The sequence below is a fragment of the Neophocaena asiaeorientalis genome, unplaced genomic scaffold (genome assembly GCF_003031525.2).
Source record: "Neophocaena asiaeorientalis asiaeorientalis breed wild unplaced genomic scaffold, Neophocaena_asiaeorientalis_V1.1 scaffold57, whole genome shotgun sequence".
NCBI lineage: Eukaryota > Metazoa > Chordata > Mammalia > Artiodactyla > Phocoenidae > Neophocaena > Neophocaena asiaeorientalis.
Window position 1 is genome coordinate 7,251,385 of NW_020172731.1, and position 20,826 is coordinate 7,272,210.

The 20,826-nt window shown below is 37.7% G+C and overlaps 1 protein-coding gene across 1 annotated transcript in view; it reads right to left on the bottom strand.

Moving 5' to 3' along the window:
• Nucleotides 1-20,826, bottom strand: part of ARL15 (ARF like GTPase 15) — a 423,298-nt gene that overhangs the window by 261,271 nt on the left and 141,201 nt on the right. The window contains exon 3 of the mRNA XM_024740364.1: nt 4,522-4,581. Coding sequence (XP_024596132.1) covers nt 4,522-4,581 — 60 coding nt within the window. The remainder of the gene's footprint in view (nt 1-4,521; nt 4,582-20,826) is intronic.

A 20,826-nucleotide genomic window follows, 5' to 3' on the forward strand; every position in this document is an offset into this window, starting at 1 on the left:
TGGAGCACTGAGGGCACTGGAGTCAGACCATAACTGAAGAAGAGTCTGACTTGAAAGACTTCTAAATAAGAACCTAGTGGATAGGGGCTTCCCTGGTGGCTCAGTGGTTAAGAATCCGCCTGCCAATTCAGGGGACACGGGTTTGAGCCCTGGTCTGGGAAGATCCCACATGCCACGGAGCAACTAAGCCTGTGTGTTACACCTACTGAGCCTGCGCTCTAGAGCCGGCGAGCCACAACGATTGAAGCCTGCGTGCCACGACTACTGAAGCCCATGCACCTAGAGCCCATGCTCCGCAACAAGAGAAGCCACCGCAATGAGAAGCCCGCCCACTGCAACGAAGAGTAGCCCCTGCTCGCCGCAGCTAGAGAAAGCCCGCGCGCAAAGCTGTGCGCGCAGCAACGAAGACCCAACACAGCCAAAAAGAATAAAAAAAAAAAAAAAGAAAAAGAACCTACTGTATAGCACAGAGAACTCTACTCAATACTCTGTAATGATCTATATGGGAACAGAATCTAAGAAAGAATGGACCTATGCATATGTATAACTGATTCACTTTGCTGTACAGCAGAAGCTAACATAACATTATAAATCAACTGTATTCCAATAAAAATTAATTTAAAAATAAAAATAATAAAAAAAGAAAGACCTCTAAATAAAGGAGTAAGACAGAAAACGAATGATAAAAGCGGCTGCAATTATAAGGGATGACGTCCTAGAATTTTTCAGCAAAGAGCAAGATGTTCATGTTTAATCAGTACAGTGTTAATGAAAATAATCCAAACATGTGAAGACTTCAAATTGTTCATATAATAATGATAAAAGCATCAGCAGACAACACATGGGAGCACTTCTCTTGTGCTGGGCCCTGGGTAGAATGCTTTATGTATAGAGTATGTTGATTAAGCGCAAGTGCTCAGATCAACTCCCATACCTCCTCCAAATAACTTTGATCAAGCCATTTGATCTGTGTCTAGGTGTCCTGTGTCTCATTATCTGTGAGATAATAATAGCATCTATTCTCTAGGCATGAAGTTGCAAAGATTAAATGAGAGTGTGTGGGGAGAGAAAATACAGGAAATTTTAGAGTTCTAATTTCACATAAAGACAGGAGTAATTGGTACAGCCTGATGAGTATGACAGGTAAGCTGAGGAGAGCAAGTCATTCTCAAAATAGTGAAAACAGGACTCACCCATCATATCACTAGGCTGGACTAACTATATCTCTCTTTGATATAGTAAGTCATCCCTTACTTTATTCTTACTTTCCCCTTAATTTCATCATTTTCAAAAATTAATTTCAAATATTTCTTTTCATGCATGTCTCCATCCCTGAACCACGAGCGCCTTGAAGACAGGGGATATGTTTTAAATATCATTTATTCCCAGCCCCTAGAATCATGCTTGACACACAAATACTTGTGCTAGAATGACTACATGAACAACAGGAAAAGACCATATGAGAAAATTGATGTGAACGAGATTTACAGCAATTTTTTTTTTTTTTTTGTGGTACGCGGGCCTCTCACTGTTGTGGCCTCTCCTGTTGCGGAGCACAGGCTCAGGACACGCAGGCTCAGCGGCCATGGCTCACGGGCCCAGCCGCTCCGCAGCATGTGGGATCTTCCCGGACCGGGGCACGAACCCGTGTCCCCTGCATCGGCAGGCGGACTCTCAACCACTGTGCCACTAGGGAAGCCCAAGATTTATAGCAAATTTTAAGAGGAAGATACAAGAAATACCCTCATAGAAGACAAATTTGATAAGAACATAGAATTATTTCTGTATATACATAACACAAATTATGTAGTACATATATACAAACACACAACCATCTATCAGTGTGTGTGCAAACACAGTTTGTTATTAAGATCTACCCAAAGTGACTTTCTTTTAATTTAACTCCATTAGTCATTGTTATTTCATTCTAAACCATTTCTTCTTACTAGATAAGGAACAGAAGTTCATGCCTCTTCCTATTTTTAAAAAGTGAGAAATGTAACTTAAGGTTGATAAGGGGGTGATGGAAAGTCTTGGAACCATCTGGAAAGGGTAGAAGAAGGAATTTGAAGGGAGGAACAGGGGCCGTGCCGATCTTGGGAATTAACCCTAGGATAAGCAGAACTTTCTGAGCATTCTGCACTTCAGCACAGTTCGGGCTCTTAGTATCTGCCTACCTTTATACCTATCTTCTTGAGTTTCTCCCTCGATTTCATAGTTTTCCCCTGGATTGACAACCTGACTGAACTCTGATTAACCTGTCTTCTGAGTTAACTCTCTACTGGTAAATAGCTGTTTCACATCTTCACACCCTGATCTTAAAATTCTCAGCTCTTTCCTCTTGAACTTAGAAATTCTTGGGTCAAGCAACCTCCTCTCAAACAATCTGATTTTAGGAGGTCATAATTCTTCTTAAATGTCACATATCTTATATTGGGACGAGCCTCTTGGTATGTAAGATTTACTCTAAATCCCAGGAAAGCTATACTCTCTGTGTGTTAGTCTACTTTTCATGCATTCTTGGGTGAGACATGACCTAGGGCCTAGTCCTACCCCATGCAGAGTAGGTCCTCAAAAAATATTTGTTGGATAAAGGAATTAGTGAGTAAAAAGTCAAGGATTGAATTCCCTCCACTGCTTGCCTCTGAGCACACAATACAGGATACACAATTAGATTCTACTCAGAAAATCACCTTCTCCTTGAGACAGTCTCTCAACTGAAAACAGCTAGGAAAGTTCAGGGGAAGAAGAATCTGTGCTTAAGCTAGGAATTTGCTCTTCATTACCACCCGCCAAACACCACACATCACTAGCCTGAAACTAATGTATAGGTCCCAATCCCTGAAGCTCTATCTCATACCTACATCTCTCAACTATTACATCACAGAAGAGGCACAAACTAAAGCGTTTCCACCAAACTCTATGGTACCCCCTCCATTGTAATTTCCATTTCAACAATTGCCAGGGTACACACAGTTCTTTCAGCAAAATTAAACCTTGGGAACAGACAGATTCCCACCTTATACACCCCGACCTCTAATTTGATCTTTTGAATTGTACTGATTTTCAATGGCACAGTCAAGATTATAATAAATTCCTTGATGTGTTCGCTTTTTAAAAATTGTCCAGATACATCCATTATTTATATCATCCAACTAAACCTCAATAATAAACACCTTATCAATTAATCAACAGTTTTGTATACTGGAGGGTATTCAATAAAAACTTTGCATCTAGCCTAGTAATAATACATTTACTAAGTATCAACCGTATTCAAAAATAATAGAATTCTCGGGCTTCCCTGGTGGCGCAGTGGTTGAGAGTCTGCCTGCCAATGCAGGGGACGCGGGTTCGTGCCCCGGTCTGGGAGGATCCCACATACCGCGGAGCGGCAAACCATTCATTTTGATTCCATGGATGTTTACACTATGTTTAAAAATTTTTGCATAGAAAAATTATTCTATTACAAGAACATTCATGTTTTATAATTTTTGCATTCAAAATGACAAAATGACAAAACCAACATCAAAGAAAAACCAGAATTTATCAACCATGGTTCATTTTAAATATTAATGCTGTAAAAGTCAAAGGTAGCTATATAGCTCTTTAAAACACACACCTGAAAAGATCAGCCAATATATCATTAGCTAAAAATAAGAAGGCATCAAACACTATTGTGATAGCATAAGGTTTGTGTCAATTTCATCAATCTAAAAATAGGTCACAGAATGAGCTTAAAAAAAAAAAGCAGGGTAAGGTCAATATCACAAAGTGATTAAAGAGATGGAAGAGAACTTTCTTCTAAGTCATTAAACTCACCAATATTATACTGAACTCCAGAGCACTTACCATTTTCCTGTGGCATTAGAGAATTTAGTAGGTTCACTGAATTGACTGATTTCTTTGTTAACCTATTTACATGGGTTAAGACCCTGACTGACATAAAACACAACCAAAAAAAAAAAACCCCAGACAGAGAGTGTAATGAAAGACTGAGTGATGTATAGTTTGGGGTGCAGCCTAGCCAATAAATGTGGTTGACCAGCAAAGAACCTATTGGCAAAGATTTATTATCGGAACAAATACATTCTAAAAAGATCTAATACAATAAAACCTGCAGTATGAATACAAACTACGCTAAAATACAGTTCTTTGCCCTGCATAACATATAGCTTATTTATTTTTTATGATTATATCAAAACTCTCTTCATTTTGTTCATTGAAGAATAAATTTCATTAGCTAAGTAAAACCAAAGAGTACAGTGTATGAAATGGCATTAGTAGTGTAGTTCTTTAATCCACACAAAACAAAGTTTATGTTACTTAGAACTCTTCAACTACCTTTAAAATATATATAAAGAAAAGGAAATATTTCTAGGAAATGTATTATCAAGAGAAAAGGTAAAAATGAATCACCTCTGAGAAAAATACATCATCATTATGTTTTAATTATATGTAACACATTAATATGAACTTAGTAAAAGCTAGAGCCAGACATATAAGTGATCTTAAATGATATACCTCCAAGTTCTTTTACATTCAAGATGGCATTCTGGAATGGCACTGCTTTTATACTAAAACCTACAATTAGAAAACAGAAAAGAAAGAATTAGCAACTTAAGTTTTAAAAATGTATAAGATGCTCAAATGCTCTTTTTTAGGCAGATTAAGAGTTATTTTTCATAGTTCATATTTACACCAGAAACACATAATTTCCAAGACAAACGGTTAACCTAGTATTATCTTCTACCATTTTGCAAAACAGTTGTATGTTACAGCAAAATATAACCCTTTTCTTCAAAATATTGCCTCATTCTTTAATACATAATGCCACTTTGTAAATTTTATCAGTTGCGAGAAAGACACTTGGAAGAATAGAGAAACGTCAGAGAAAATATTAAATCTATCAGGACCTTTGCATCTAATTCCTAAGGTTAATCTTCCCTCACATATAACTTAGCAACCCTAGAGACTAAGGTATCAAAATGATAACCATCTTATATTGAATTACATAGTATTTATGTTAGCGTTTTCTTTCAAGGACATGGTTAAAGTCATACATACATTTTTCTTAAAAGTACAATCGTAATTACCCATTTATGCATTTTATAATGCATGTAATAAATGACTTCTATTATAAAAGTATATTCAGAGTATAGTACTATGATTAATTCTGTATTTAGGACTTAATTATCATCATCTAAGTCAATCAATTCAGGTGTGACATATGTGAGTGTGCGTTTACCTATACACAGACACACACACAAATATATACACTAAATATTTCTGAAATGATCCACAAGAAACTGGAACATGTAATGACTCTTGGGAGAACTGAGAGTCTTCTTCTGGAGGTCTTAAATAGAAGGGAGATTCTTTTGTTTCATTTGAATACTTTGCATATACAGGTACTTCTTTTTCAGTTAAAAGCTCTACTAATTTTTAATAGTTAATTTATTCAGTAATTTCCAAGCACCCAATCAATTTAAGGTTTTAAGCATTATTTGATATGTACAATTACAAGATAAATAAGACACGGTCCCCTTTTCAAGAAATTATCAACAGGGTGAAAGGGAAAACAAACAAATACTTTCACTGAAGCAAGTTATGATGGGTGCCTAGAAAGGTAAAAAGATATAAAGTACAATGTGTATAAGAACAATTCTTTTACATGGTTTTGCTTTACTTTATTAAAAAACACGTTAAAATGTACCTTATTATACTCCAGCCTATTATTACCACTCCTCTGTTGTATACTGTCCTAGAGCTTTAAGATTTTATATATTACCTTCTACTTAAGGCAGTGAATATCATGTAATGGTTAAAAAGTGACTTTGGAGTCGGACAGAACTAGGTTTTAATAAGCTCTATTACTGTGGGCAACTTCCCAGCCTTGGCTTTCATCGTCTGTAAACTGGGAATGATAGTATCTATGTCACAAAGTTGTTATGAGGATGCGATAATGCATGTGTTATCTTTATCACAGTGCCTGGTACAAATAAGCACAAAATATAAGACTGCTGACATTATATTTCAGTGGATGCCATGTTGTTGATGATTTAATCATTAGGTACACATATCTTCTGCCTGCCTGAATATATTACAGACTCAAGACAGAAATGCTGGTGCTCATTTATGAAGTATTTAGTTGGAGCCATAAATGTTACCACTGAATGAAAAGTACTTTTGTTGGAGTGATGGAAGCGTAAACTGTTGAAATTTGTTGTACAGAACGTAAATGTTCATTGGGCTCTCTGAGAACCTTCCAAAACATACCCTTCCTATGTGGGTTTAATACAGACTGACACAGTGGGCGTAGCACTATGATTAACGGTGCGTGCAGTCACTGAATCTTAGTAAAATAGCAGGAGTAGGGGGCAGCTTCATGTGGCTGACATACCGGCATATACCTGGGTCTGCAGGAAAGCCTCTCCAGGTGTCTGGCCTCTGGGAAATTACGGAAACTCAGCGCCAATCACAATACTCTTGCTGGCACTGAAATTCACGCACAGGAGACTTGGATGCTTGACTGTATCTACCTACCACACAGGGGTGTTACATGGATTAAAAGGCAATGATTGTGAAATCCTGAAAACGAAAACACTATGTAAGTGCTAAACAGTCTATTAGTGGTTAGGTTCAGGACAACCCAAGTATGGATTTTCCAGAGAAATGGGACAAACCCCAACTTTGAAAAAGAAATAGTTATGGAGCACATCAGCAATATTTCATCTGCTTTGATTCTTAAAAGCTGACAATATGCAGGCACCCAGAGGGAAGAAATATCCTTCTGGAAATTACCACACCCATATGCAAAATACAACTTTTGAAATTTATTGATCCAACAGGCAGATTATATGACGGTTCCCATCTTGAATCCTTACACAGACTTCATAATAAATTGACTACAAAAATGTCGTCCAACGTTCACTCTAAGCAAAGTAACCTAGCAATGTTATTTATAGGCATATAAATGTTCCTGCAGAATACTCATAAATGTTTTCTCTTCACACAGAACATATGTGGCTAGATTTATACTGCAAAGGTATATGCAGTCTTCCACTTTGCTGTCTTTGTATTATTTTTACAATATAGCTGTGGTAATTAATGTTCAGAGGATGAAGCCTAGATAATCAGTCCAGAAAATAAGAGAATGTACTATTTATGGAAGAGAAACAATATTTTTCTATTTTAGTCATTCTAACTGTTTGCAAGGCTTAAAAAGACTTAAAATGTAAAGACACATTTTCAGTTCACCAGAAGGGCAATCAAGAAGGGCAACCATCAGATCAACTGTATTTTATTCCTTTACACTGAGTTGGATGAGGTCAAGAAGGGAAATTAATATTTAGTAGGGTTACAAAGGTCAATCCATCAAAATACCTTTCTCAAAGGGTTGACTTTGAGGAATGAAAATCACTGGATTGCATGGGCTGTACAGTAAGAATGTCTGGGTTCAAATTCTGGCTCTACCATTATTAACTGTCTGACTCTGAGCAAGTTACTTAATTCCTCTGTGCCTCAGTTTCCTCAGCTGTAAATGAAAACAGACGGTAATCAGTGCTATAAAGTGTTTTGTTTTTAAATAAATAAAACTAAAAATTCAGAATACTAATGGTCATCAAATAATCACTGAATGCTTTTTCCCAATCAAAATCATGTGCGGCCTCAAGTTCAGCTATATTATGAAAGCAGTGGTAAAAATAAGAGTTGCTGAGGAAGCAATCACAACAACATTTATTGAGGACTTCTATAGACTAAATATTTGTGGTCCTCCTTAACACTTCTTTCCCTCTCAATCAATCAACCAATCCCCAAAGCCTTTAAATTTCACCTGCTAAATAGTTCTCAAAAATGCCTACTTCTGAGGGCGTCCCTGGTGGCACAGTGGTTGAGAGTCTGCCTGCCAATGCAGGGGACACGGGTTCGTGCCCCAGTCTGGGAAGATCCCACATGCCGCGGAGCGGCCGGGCCCGTGAGCCATGGCTGCTGAGCCTGCGCGTCCAGAGCCTGTGCTCCGCAATGGGAGAGGCCACAACAGTGAGAGGCCCGCGTACCGCAAAAAAAAAAAAAAAAAAAAAAAGCCTACTTCTCTTCATCCTCACAGCACAACTCTCGTCAAGCCACCACCATCACCACGTGGTGAGCCTCCTAACTAAACTCTGCATCTATTATTGGCCTCCTCAATCATCCCCACACATTAGCAGAAGTGATTTCCTGAAATGCACTTCTGTTTACATCATTCCCCTACTTAAAAGGGTCTGATACCTTCTCACTACTCAAGGTATAGTTTGAAACACCTAACAAGGCCCTACCTGATCTGGTTCCTCTTTCCTTCCCTAGGCTTATTTTGTACCATCTCCCCCTCATTTATATTCTTCAGTTCCTAAAACAAGCCATGTTCCTTCCATCTCAGGGCCTTTGCACCTACTGCTCCAAAAGTGTGTGTTCTTTGCCCTTCTGGCGAACTCTTTACCCTTCAGGCGGTATTAGAACTTCACTTTGTCAGGCAGACCTTCTCTGGTGTTCCTGAAATAGGTTGATTTTTTTGGATCTGTGTGCTTGGGGCACTCAGCATTTCTCCTACATGACTTTCACGGTTCTAATTACGTATCAGTTTATTTACTTGTTTTATGTGTGTTCCCCAGCTAGACTGCAAGGATTCGTAATAGAGATACAGTGTACAGTGTATCTTGTATGCCAGTGCTTGGTCATAATAGGATCTCAATATTTCTTTAAAGATCTGTGCTAAGGGTTTATATTTAGTCAGCCCTCCATATCCGAGGGTTCTGCATCCACATATTCAACCAAACAGACCGAAAATATTTGGGAAAAAAATTTCCAGAAAATTCCAAGAAGCAAAACTTGAATTTGCTGTGCCCAGGCCATTTACATTGTATTAGGTATTATTGGTAATCTAGAGATGATGTGAAGCGTATGGGAGGATGTGTGTAGGTTACATGCAAATACTGTATTTTTATATAAAGGACTTGAGCATCCTCAAATTTTGGTATCCGTTGCAGGGGAAGGTGGTTACCAGTCCCCCTCATATACCAAGCGACGACTATATTTTAGCTGTTACGACCATCCTTAACTTAATGAATAACTACTGTTCCAGGAAGCAAGTGAAGTCTAGAAGGGTTAAGTACCTGGCCAAAAGTACTAAATGCTGTATTTAAAACCTGAACTCAGGTCTCATCACCTGAGTCCACCAGAGCTCCACACTATAGCACCTCTTCCACATACCAACAAGATGGTGGATTCAAATTTTCTAATTTTGAACCTAAATAATGGTGGAGCTGACTGGAAAAACTACACACATACCTAATAATCCCACTAAGTATTTTCCCTCCTACTTATAAATAATCCAACACAAGGAATCTATTTTGATTCTTGTGTTCTCAGGTCTATACTACATTTCCTTATTAATGGAGTAAAAATAATAACATGAGTTTAGAGAGTACTTTTTTAAAGACGTTATTAATAAAACCAGGAACTCAGGAGGGGAGGGAAAATGTCCAACTGACTCAGCCATGACAGTGCGCTCGCTCTGTTGCTTCTTCGAAAAAATAAGCATCTCTGATGCTCTTCTCAGGAAGTCAGTGAGCTGAGGAACAACAGCACTTTAGAACAACAGTCCTAAAACTCTGTCACAGCTCTTAGACTTACCAGCCACTTTTTTCTTTTTTTTATTATTTTTTATTTTTTTATATCTTTACTGGAGTATAATTGCTTTACAATGGTGTGTTAGTTTCTGCTTTATAACAAAGCAAATCAGTTATCCATATACATTTGTTCCCATATCTCTTCCCTCTTGCGTCTCCCTCCCTCCCACCCTCCCTATCCCACCCCTCCAGGCGGTCACAAAGCACCGAGCTGATCTCCCTGTGCTATGCAGCTGCTTCCCACTAGCTATCTACCTTACGTTTGGTAGTGTATATATGTCCATGCCTCTCTCTCGCTTTGTCACAGCTCACCCTTGCCCCTCCCCATGTCCTCAAGTCCATTCTCTAGTAGGTCTGTGTCTTTATTCCTGTCCTACCCCTAGGTTCTTCATGACTTTTTTTTTTCTTAAATTCCATATATATGTGTTAGCATATGGTATTTGTCTTTCTCTTTCTGACTTACTTCACTCTGTATGACAGACTCTAGGTCTATCCACCTCATTACAAATAGCTCAATTTCGTTTTTTTTATCCAGCCACTTTTTCTTGACTTTGAATCCCTCATCTGCAAAATGAGTGGACTAGATTAGCTTTTTAAAGTTTCCCCTAATGTTAGGATTCCATTATTTATATTAAACAAGGAGAAGGAATTAACAGTAACAACTGAGTCAACCATCAATGGCCTCCAGTATTTGGCTGAAGGCCTCAGGGGTAGGTCTCCCGACTCCATTCAAACAATTTGATGGCTGAAGCCTAAGTTACGTAGTCATTTTTTCCTGGCCTATTTAAGCTACATTAGTAAGACTGAAACCTCCCCTAAGATTTAACCCCACAAATTTTAATAAATATATGACTTAGCAACTCTTCGGGGAAATAATTGTTTGCATAGACTTTCAGCTTTTGTCTTTTAGTCCTTAAATCCAAAAAAGCCTGTGATACAAGGGAGATGGATTTGAAATTTTTTATGCGGGGAAAGCATTACTGGAATCGTAACAAAATTAGGTTTCAGAGGGAGGTTAGTCTATTTTTATTCATTGTGTGGAACACAGGACTATTTCGCTTGGACCTACAGACCAACCTCCCCCCTTCCCCTGCAACACATACACAAGCCTGCACACATGTACACAGGTACTCGGTGTGTGCTTCTGACATCCCTGGGTCACTCTAAGAACTGCTAAAGGGAAAGACATTCCACAGATCTGGTGGCCTTGACTTGGACCAAGGACATGATTTATGCGTTAGTTTTGTGATGTTTGGACAATGGTCTAGCGAAATTCTTCTAAATATCATTTCAACATCATAAAAGGAAATTTAATCTACCAGCATTTATAAAACACAATTCTTTAGCAGATACCAAATCTGACTTTCTAACTTATTTCTTCTTAACGTGTATGCAGCTAATACTAAACTTATTAAAATGCCTGATTCAAATTTTCATAAACTTTTCTGTATTTCTTTCAAATTACCATAATTGTTTTCTATTTTAACTGACCAACATATCACTTGACAAATTTTCAAACATCGTAATATATATCCCTAGAAAAGATTTTTCAACCTTTTTCAATTCCAAGTGTTCAATTTTCTCTAGATTGTTCTCTATGTTACAACAATATATTATCCTAAACCTTTAGATTCCATTCCTCTGTTTTAAAAAGAAAAAAAAGCGAATATTGTGTAATCTACAGGTTAACAATCCCTTTTATCAACAAATTCTTTGGGCATATACAGTCAAGGAATTCACTCTGGACAAAGTTCACTTTTGTTTCTAGACCAAGGTGTAAGCTACTCAATTTTTTTCCTCTATCAGCAAGATCTGCTCTTTTCAGGACTTCTTGGCCCTTTGAGTTTTGACAATTTAAGTATCTTTTAAAAATTATGTCAAAGTAAAAGACTGCTGAAGTTAACAATCCAATAAAGTTTGGATTCCCTTTACTTCTGAAGAAAAGGCTGACATTCTTGCCTTGCTGAAATGGATAGACATACCCTTGTGTGTCATGTTTTCATTTTAAGAAACTAATTCTCAGTGTATCTTTTCAACTGTTCCAAACTCTTCCAACAAATATTTCATTTTTAATTGGCTTTATATTATCAAAACATTATAAAATAGAGAAATAATTTAAGAGAATAAAATTTCACACATAATTCGACCATACCAACAAAGCCCATAGTTATGTTTTACGGGTTTTTTTCCCATTTTTGATTCAAAAGCATAGTTTTGCAAGGTTTAATTTTCAAAATGAATGTAAATTTAATTTTCCTTGACAGAAGATTGTGTTTTCCAATATATGATCATTTCAACTGATGTACCACGAGTTAATTAACAAACTCCTTTGATATAGGACATTTAAATTACTTTCAAGTTTTAGTGATACAAAATGTTGCAAGGAATCAGTTTGTTCATATAGTTTCTTTGAAATTACACACTTAATGGAAATTCTTAGTGACACGATTAGGCCAAGGGATGTAAATATTTTGGTAACCTTTAATTTATATGAATAACTTCTTTCAAAAAAAAAAACGGTCAACACACGTTTTGGCAAATTTAGGTATAAAATTAACATTTTCTTATTTATTTTCTAGTAAAGTTGAACTTCTTGTAAAGCCAAACCTTTCCATTTATTTGTTTGCCATTAATTCTTTTCCTGAATACCTTTGTGGACTTAGCTTAATTAATCAATTAGATTCTAGACACTACTTGTGAACGTGACTGAATTCTCTAAATAGGACTGTCATAAACTCTTATCTGTAATATCTGATAGAAATACTTCTCAACAGCATTGCTTTTACTTACATTTGTCATCTTAATCTTAGCTTTCCAGTCTTTCTAAACTTTTATATAGTTAGCTCCCTTGCTCGTTCACTTTGTACATTATTCTCCGTAGGACCTCCTTCAGCTATTCTCCCATCCTCACATTGAATGTTCACATGCACATGTGGCTTTCTGACCTCCTCATTTCTTCTAGTTACCTTTTCTTGCCATTGGGTTTTGTCATTTATTTTAGGACCTTCCTTCCACCTCCTTTGTTCTTCTTCAGCTGCATACATACACAACAAAAACGAGCCGGCAGTTGAGTTTGAACAGGCTGGCAATGTCCGTCTGGAACTCTGGTGAGGACTGGGTTTTGTGGGTCCACTGATAACTAAAATCAGCCTGCTTGGTTCTCCTCTGCCTCCACCCCTCCTCTGTCACCGCTAATTAGTTTCTCCAACCTCTTGCCCACCTTCATTAGCTACAATAAACATACAGACTCAACCAACAAGCATCTACCCCTTCTCTTCTCTTTGCACCTCATGCCCAACTCTGCCCTGCCTTTATCCTTGCGGAGCCCTCTCAACGAATCACAGGGAACCTCACCTTTGTTAAGAAAAGTCTTCTCTAGCCTCCAACATTTTCTTACACGCTTTTCCTTCCTTCTTATACTAGCAAACAGAGCTTTTCCTTCCCTGATCAGGGCCGGCCAGGACAAGCTTTGCTTCCTTATAATGCTTTTACCGCTTTACCATACTCACCTCTTAATAACTTCCCAGCTAAAGTTGTGACATGTGTTTCTGTGTCGACCTTTGCATTTCTATCTACCAACTTTCAGGGCATTTGCTTATCTATCTGAATGAATTCAACACATTTGTCCACCACTCTATCTGCTTCTACTCTTATAGACAACATTCTCCAAACTAATGATCAAAGCTATCCTCCAAATTTTCAGATCTCCAAAACTATCAGATCTAAATTCACATTAGCCATCACTAATTTGTTGGTATAAAGTTGTAGATGCCATCAAATTTTCTACATAGATGATCCTGTCATCAGCAAACCAAGAAAGTTTTACTTATTCCTTTCTAATCTGGAAACCTTTTATTTCTTTCCTTGCCTGATGCACTGGCCAGAATCTTTACTACAATGTTGAACAGAAGTGGTGAGAACAGACATCCATGTCTTATTCCTAATCAGACCAGGAATAAATTCTGTATTTCATCATTAAGTATGACAACAGCTATAGGGTTTTCATACATGACCTTTAACAGTTGAGGAAATTCCCTCTGTTCCTATTTTGGTGAGAGTTTTTATCAGAAATCAATGGTTTTTGTTTTTTTGTTTGCATCTCTTGAGATGATCACATGGTTTTCTTTTCTTAGCTTATTAATATTGTAAATTAAATTTACTGATTTTTGAACATGAAACCAACCCTGTATTCCTGGGACGTTACTTGGTCATGACACATTATCCTATTAAAAATATACTACTTTAAGATTTGATTTGCAAGATTTTTGTTTATATTTTTGGTATCTATGTTCATGAGGGATATGGTATGTAGTTTTTTTGCAATGTCTTTATCTGGTTTTGACATTAAACTTGCTGGTCTTATAGAAGGAGTTGGAAAGTCTTCCCTCCTCCTTCAATTTTCTGAAAGATATTGTGTAGCAGTGACATTATTACTTCAGATGTTTGATAGAATTCACCAGTGAAGCCAACTAAATGTCAAGTTCTTTTTTTTAAAAAACTATAATTTCAATTTCTTTAATAACTATAGATCTGGGCTTTCTATTTCTTCTTGAATGAGCTTTGATAACTTGTCTTTCAAGTAATTCATCCATTTAAGTTGTCAAATTTACTGGTATGAAGTTGTTCATAATATTCTATTATCCTTTTAATATCTATAGACTCTATATTGATGTAATCTCTCTCATTCCTGATACTATAAATTAGTGTCATCTTTATTTTTTTTTCCCTGATCAGTTTGGCTAGAGTTTCTTAAGCTTTATTGATCTTCTCAAAGAAGCAGCTTTTGATCTAATGAGTTTTCTCTACTGTTTTTCTATTCCACTGATTTCCACTTTGATCCTTATTATTTCCTTTCTTTTGCTTACTTTGGGTTTGACCTGTCTGTCTCTTTTAGTTCCTTAAGGTGGAGGTTGAGGTCACTGATTTGAGGGCCTTCTTTCCTAATCCAGGGGTTCAGAGCTATGAATTTCCCTCACAGTCCTGCTTTAGAGACATCCCACAAATTCTGATGTGTTGTATTTTCATTCAGTATCAAATACTTTAAAATTTCTCTTTTGATTTCTTATTTGATCCATGGGTTATTTTTTTTTTTTTTGTGGTACGTGGGCCTCTCACTGCTGTGGCCTCTCCCTTTGCGGAGCACAGGCTCCGGACGCGCAGGCTCAGCGGCCATGGCTCACGGGCCCAGCCGCTCCACGGCATGTGGGATCTTCCCAGACCGGGGCACGAACCCATGTCCCCTGCATTGGCAGACGGACTCTCACCAACTGCGCCACCAGGGAAGCCCTCCATGGGTTATTTAGAAGTACTTTAGTTTCCAAATATTTGGGGACTTTTCCAGAGATGGTCTTGATTTCTAATTCAATTCCATGTGGTCTGAATACTGTTAAATTTATTGAAACTTGTTTTATGTCCTCAAATATGGTCTTATTTGGTAAATGTTACAAATGCACTTGAGAAGGTTCTCTGCTGCTGTTGTGTAGAGGGTTGTATACATGTTAATCAGGTCCAGGTGGCTGATAGTGTTGTTCAAGTCTACTACCTCTATTTTCTTCCTACGTGTTCTATCAATAATTGAGAGTACTGAAATCTCTGACAATTGTGGGTTTTGTCAGTTTTTGCTATGTGTATTTTTGAAGTTATTACATACATAAATGTTTAGCATTGTTATGTCGTCTGATTCAAAGACTCTTTCATCATTATGAAATGAACTTCTTTATCCCCAGTATTATTCTTTGCTCCAAAGTCTACCTTGTCTGATATTAATATAGCCGCTCCAACTTTCTTTTGACTCTTTCTTACGCCTATTGGCATAACATATCTTTTTCCATCTTCTTACTTTTAATCTATTTGTGTCTTTATATTTAAAGTCAGCATATAGTTGGGTCTTGTTTTTTTAATCTAATCATATTCTCAGTCTCTTAATTGAGGAGTCTAGACCATTTGCATTTAATTTGATGACTGATGGTCAGGTTTGAGTGCTAACACCTTGCTACTTGTTTTCTACTTGTCCCATATATTCTTGTTCCCTTTTTTCCTGCCTTCTTTCTGATTAATTATTTTTTATAGTTCCATCTTATCTTATTTGTTGCCTTATTGGCTCTCACACTTTCTTTTGTTATTTTAGTGGTTGCTTTAGGGTTTATAGTGTATCTTTAACTTATCATAGTCTACCTTCAAGTGTTATTAAACTACTTCACATATAAGAACCTAACAATAGTATACTTCCCTTTTTCCTCTATGACTTTTATTCTATTGTTCTCATGCATTTTACTTTTACATGTTATAAACTCCACAATATACTGTTTTTATTTAAACAGTTATAAAGAGATGTAAATAAGAACTAAATCTTATATAATTATCCATGTAGTCACCATTCTGTTACTTTGCTTTGTATAGATCCAGATTTCCATCTGTAATCATTTTTCTCCTGCCTGAAAAACTTCCTTTAGCATTTTCTTATAACTTTGGTCTGTTAGCAATAAATTCTTTCACTTTTTTAATGTCTGAAAAAGGTTTTATTTTGAGTTTCTTTTTGAAAGATACTTCTGTTGGATATAGGCTGATAATTATTTTTCCCTTCAGTACTTTAAAGGTGTGCTCCACTGCCTTCTCCCTTGCATCGTTTGCAGTGAGAAATCTGATGTCACTCTTATCTTTGTTTCTGTGTAACATCTTTTCTCTGTTTTTAAGATTTCCTTTTTGTATTACTCGGCATTCTCCAGAGAAACAGAACCAATAGGATGTGTGTATACATAGAAAAATGTTTCAAGGAATTGATTCATAATACTATGGAGGCTGACAAGTCCAAAATCTGCAGGGAAGGTCAGTAGACTGGAGACCCAGGAAAGAGCCGATGCTCCAGTTCAAGTCCCAAGGCCACCCAGTGCAGATTTCCTTCTTGCTCTGGGGAAGTCAGTCTTTTGTTCTATTCAATCCTTCAACTGGTTAGATGAGGCCCAACCACATTATGTAAAGAAATTTACTCAAAGGCTGCTGATTTATATCTTAATCTCATATAAAAACACACTCACAGAAATATTCAGAACAATGTTTGACGACATATCTGAGAACTGTGGCCCAGCCAAGCTGACACATAAAATTAACCATCACACTCTTATCGCTGGCTTTAGTAATTTTATTAGGATGTAACTTGGTGTAGTTTCGTTCATATCTTTTGTGTTTGGGGTTCAATGAGCCTCTTGGATTTGTTGTTTATCTTCAAGTTTGAAAACATTTCAGCCATCATTTCTTCAAATATTTTTTTCTGTCCCTTTCTCCACCCCCTCACCTTGATAGATTCAAAGTTAGGTGTTGCCATATATTAGGTGACTTGGAGTTGTCCCACAGGTCACTACTGCTCTTTGCATTTTCCATTTTCTCCTCTCTCTGTACTGTGAGTAGTCCCGAATGCTAATGCCCTTCAAGGTCATTAATCTTTTTTCTGCAATGTCTAATCTGTCATTAATCCAATCTGGTATATATTTCATCTCCTATATTGTAGTGCTCACCACTAAAACTTTTATATGGTTTTTTAGATATTTTGCATGTCTATACTTTTATAATAACAGTTTTAATGTCCTTTGTTAATTCTAATCTTTGTGACAGTTATGAGTCAGTTTCAATTCACAGATTATTCTTCTCATTATGAATCATGTCTTCCAGCCTCTCTGCATGCCTGGTAATTTCTGATTAAATGTCAGACATTGTGAATTTTACCTTAAGTGCTGGATAATTTTGCTTTCTGTAAATCTTACACAGCTTTGTTCTGGGGTGTATTAAAGTTTCTAGGAAACTGTTTGAGCCTTTTGTCTTATTAATATGATTTGCTACATGCGTCTAGGGCAGTGCTCAGCTTAGAGCTGATTCCTAAGGCAAAACCTTCCTTAGTACTCGACCCACTACCTCGTGAATTGTGACTTTTCCAATCTGGCTTGTGGTAACAGGCATAACTCTCAGTCCTGTGTGAACATCAGGCACTGTTCCCTCTAGCCCTTTCAGATGGTTCTTTTGCTAGCCTTGAGTAGTTTCCTCATGTGCATGCAATGAATACTATGACACGTACTCAAAGGAGACCCTCTACAGATCTCTAGGGTTCTCTCTCTGTACAAGTCTCTCCTCTCCAGTACTGTGTCCTAGGAACTCTAGCTGCCCTAGTCTCTCCAGCTCTCAGCTCAATCCCCTCAATGCAGGGAGTCCACTGAGCTCCACCTCACTTCCCACTGGAGCTGTGCCATGGCCTGGGAACAGTCTTGAGGCAGTAGGCTGGGGCAACTGTGGGGCTCATCTCATTTGTTTCTCATCTCTCAGAGATGACTAACCCTTGTTGTTTGATATTTACTTTCTTAAAAACTGTTTTATATATCTTGTCTGTGTTTTGTTCCCCCCTTTTGGTTATTTCAGGTGGGAGGGTAAGCCAGTTCTAGTTACTCTGTCTTGACCAGAATCAGAAGTCTTCACTTATTCTTGCACTCCCTGCCCTTACTGAACATCTTCAGTGTTTCCTTCTTCCTGATCACCACCCTTACACCTCTGTCCACTAGCATGCTCACATGGCACATTTCCTTGCAAAAATAAACTCCTTTACCACTGCTTTCTGTGTTTCTGTCTTTCTGTTACCTTCTTAAAAGAGTAATCTATGTGCAATCTTAGCCAGGGGCCCAAGGAGTAAAATGGACAGTCTGTGCCTCATTCCCTCTGCATGCTCACCACCCTCTCATGGTTCATGTTAGTTTCTACCCCAATGCTCTACTGAAACTGGTCTACCATTGGTCATTAATGGTCACCACATCCATGGCCTCCTCTCAGATTTTAGACTTCAGTTTATATTATTTAATTCTGGTTCCTTTGATCTATTGTTCACATTTGACTTATATGATACTATATAGAACTGCCTGGTTTAGATTCCCTGTTTAATGCAGATGCTAGAATGTAAGCTCCAAAGGGCAAGGATATTTGTCTAGTTTGTTCACTGACGCACCCTTAGTGCCTAAATCAGTGGCAATCATGTAACAGGCATTCAACAAATGCAGAAAGAATGAATGAAATATAGTTGGTGCTTAGCACTCTTCTCCTCCCTCTCTGCTCATCATCCCTCAACAATCTCATGCAAATCAACAATTCAGTTGTATCTCAAATCTAGATCTCTTGCTGTAAGCTCTCTTTAGTCAGCCTGTCTTTTGGCATTTGGATCACTGTTGAAAGTCCTGCCAACACCTCAAATTAGCATGTCCAAAACTAAGCTCATTATCTTGTATCTTAAAACTGTCTGTCACCTTCTTCCCACTTTTTATATTTCACTCAGTCACCAGCTAGAAGTCATATTTGATTCTTTTCCTTTCCTCTCTATTTCCCAATATCTTTGACAGTTTTATAGGATTAATGACATCTGCCTCTAACTCTCCATTCCTCACAGCCCCTGATGGATCACCTCTCCATGTTACAGGTCTCTCTCAGTAGCTTCTCTAGTCTCTAGCTTTGAGTCACAACTCATGCTATACCGCCACATCTTGGGCCTCAACCCAGTAAGATCACGAACTGTTCTCCAAATACACCCTATGCTTTCTATCCTTACTCTCCTCACCCCGTTCCTTAGATTCTCCCCATCATATGAGGCCCTATTTGAATGAGGCCTTCTTTGATCCCACAGATTAGAAACGATCACTCTTTTAACTTTCATATTTATACCATCAAGTATAGCACTTATTCTGTCTTAGCTCCTGGCATATATTAAACATTCAATAAATTTAAACTGTTTATCATGGTAATCCTACCCCAAGTATAAACTTCTTGATAGCTGAGACCTCCAAACAGGTCTCCAAAAAGGCACTGCGCCTGGTTCAGGACAATGACAACTCATAGAAGCTTGATATCAAAAATGTCAGCCAACTTACTAATTCATCAGAAAATCAATTAGCACACAAGGTTACAACGGGTTCCAGTAAGAGGAAAACATATTATTAAAAAATTGAATAAAAGCAAATATAGAACATATTGCATTGCAATTTATAAATAATAAATTATAAAATTATTTACAGATAATTTTGTACATTGTAATTCAAAACTGTGCTTCTAGCAATAGTGCTTCTCATTTATACCTCTGATAAGTGAAGAACGGTATACTTGTGTTACTCATACATATTTTGAAGGAAGTTATTTTGCTTTAAAAGAATTGTTTTAATAAAGTCTGCATATTACGTAACACATTCCTCAGAAGACGTCCACAGATTTACAGACAACTAGCAAATAATACTCTCATCAGAAATTCTAAGGCTTGGGTACCACTAACCTTCATTTGAAGACCTGCACCGGTATCCTACCTCTGTCATTAACTGTGTGAAAACAGCCATATCACCATACCTTTGAGCCTCAGATGATTTAAAGACAGAATATGGAAAAAGAATCTTACCTGTCATAAAAAGCAGTTACAAGGTTCAGAGAGGTACGATATTTTATGTAAAAACATATGGATTCAATTTACTGTTGCAGGCTTATTCACTCAACAAGCATCTTAGCTATGTCCAAACCGTGTGCCAGGATATGGAGGTACAAGCTAAATAAGATGCTCTACCTGCCCCTTAGCCTGGGGAGACAAATGTGTCAACAGCAGTGTCTCAGGCACTAAATGGTAGAGAGATTAAACACTTCACAGTGGGAGAGCAGGGAGTTCTCAGTTCCATGTGGGGGAAAGGAAGGTAGTTAGAAATGGCTTCCTGCAACAGGCCACACTTGAGCTCTGTTCATCCTCCCTGTGGCCTCACCAGTCATCATGAACCCCTCAAGCTTTTCCTCATCCTTTAATCAAGCTATGTCTCTGTTTCTTCACAGGTCCACAGTTTCTTATCTACAATTGTAAACTCTGAAAAGCCTTCAAAGCCTGCACTCTTCCCCTAACTTATTTGGTGGCAAAACCTGGCCTGAAATGAGGTAAGGCTCTTGGTCATCAATACTTTTCCTACTTACAGGAAATCCTAGTCAACGGTTCCATCATATACCCTTCACCTAAGCCAGGACCTGAGTCACCCTTGGCTTCTCTCTCCCCCTCATCCTCCAAACCCAACTGGCCAGCAAGCTCTGTCAATACTAGGCCTGCAATAAGTAGCCTATCTATTCCCTCCTTCCTCCCTCCCCCTCCATTCTCCCTCCCTCCCCCTACCCCCCT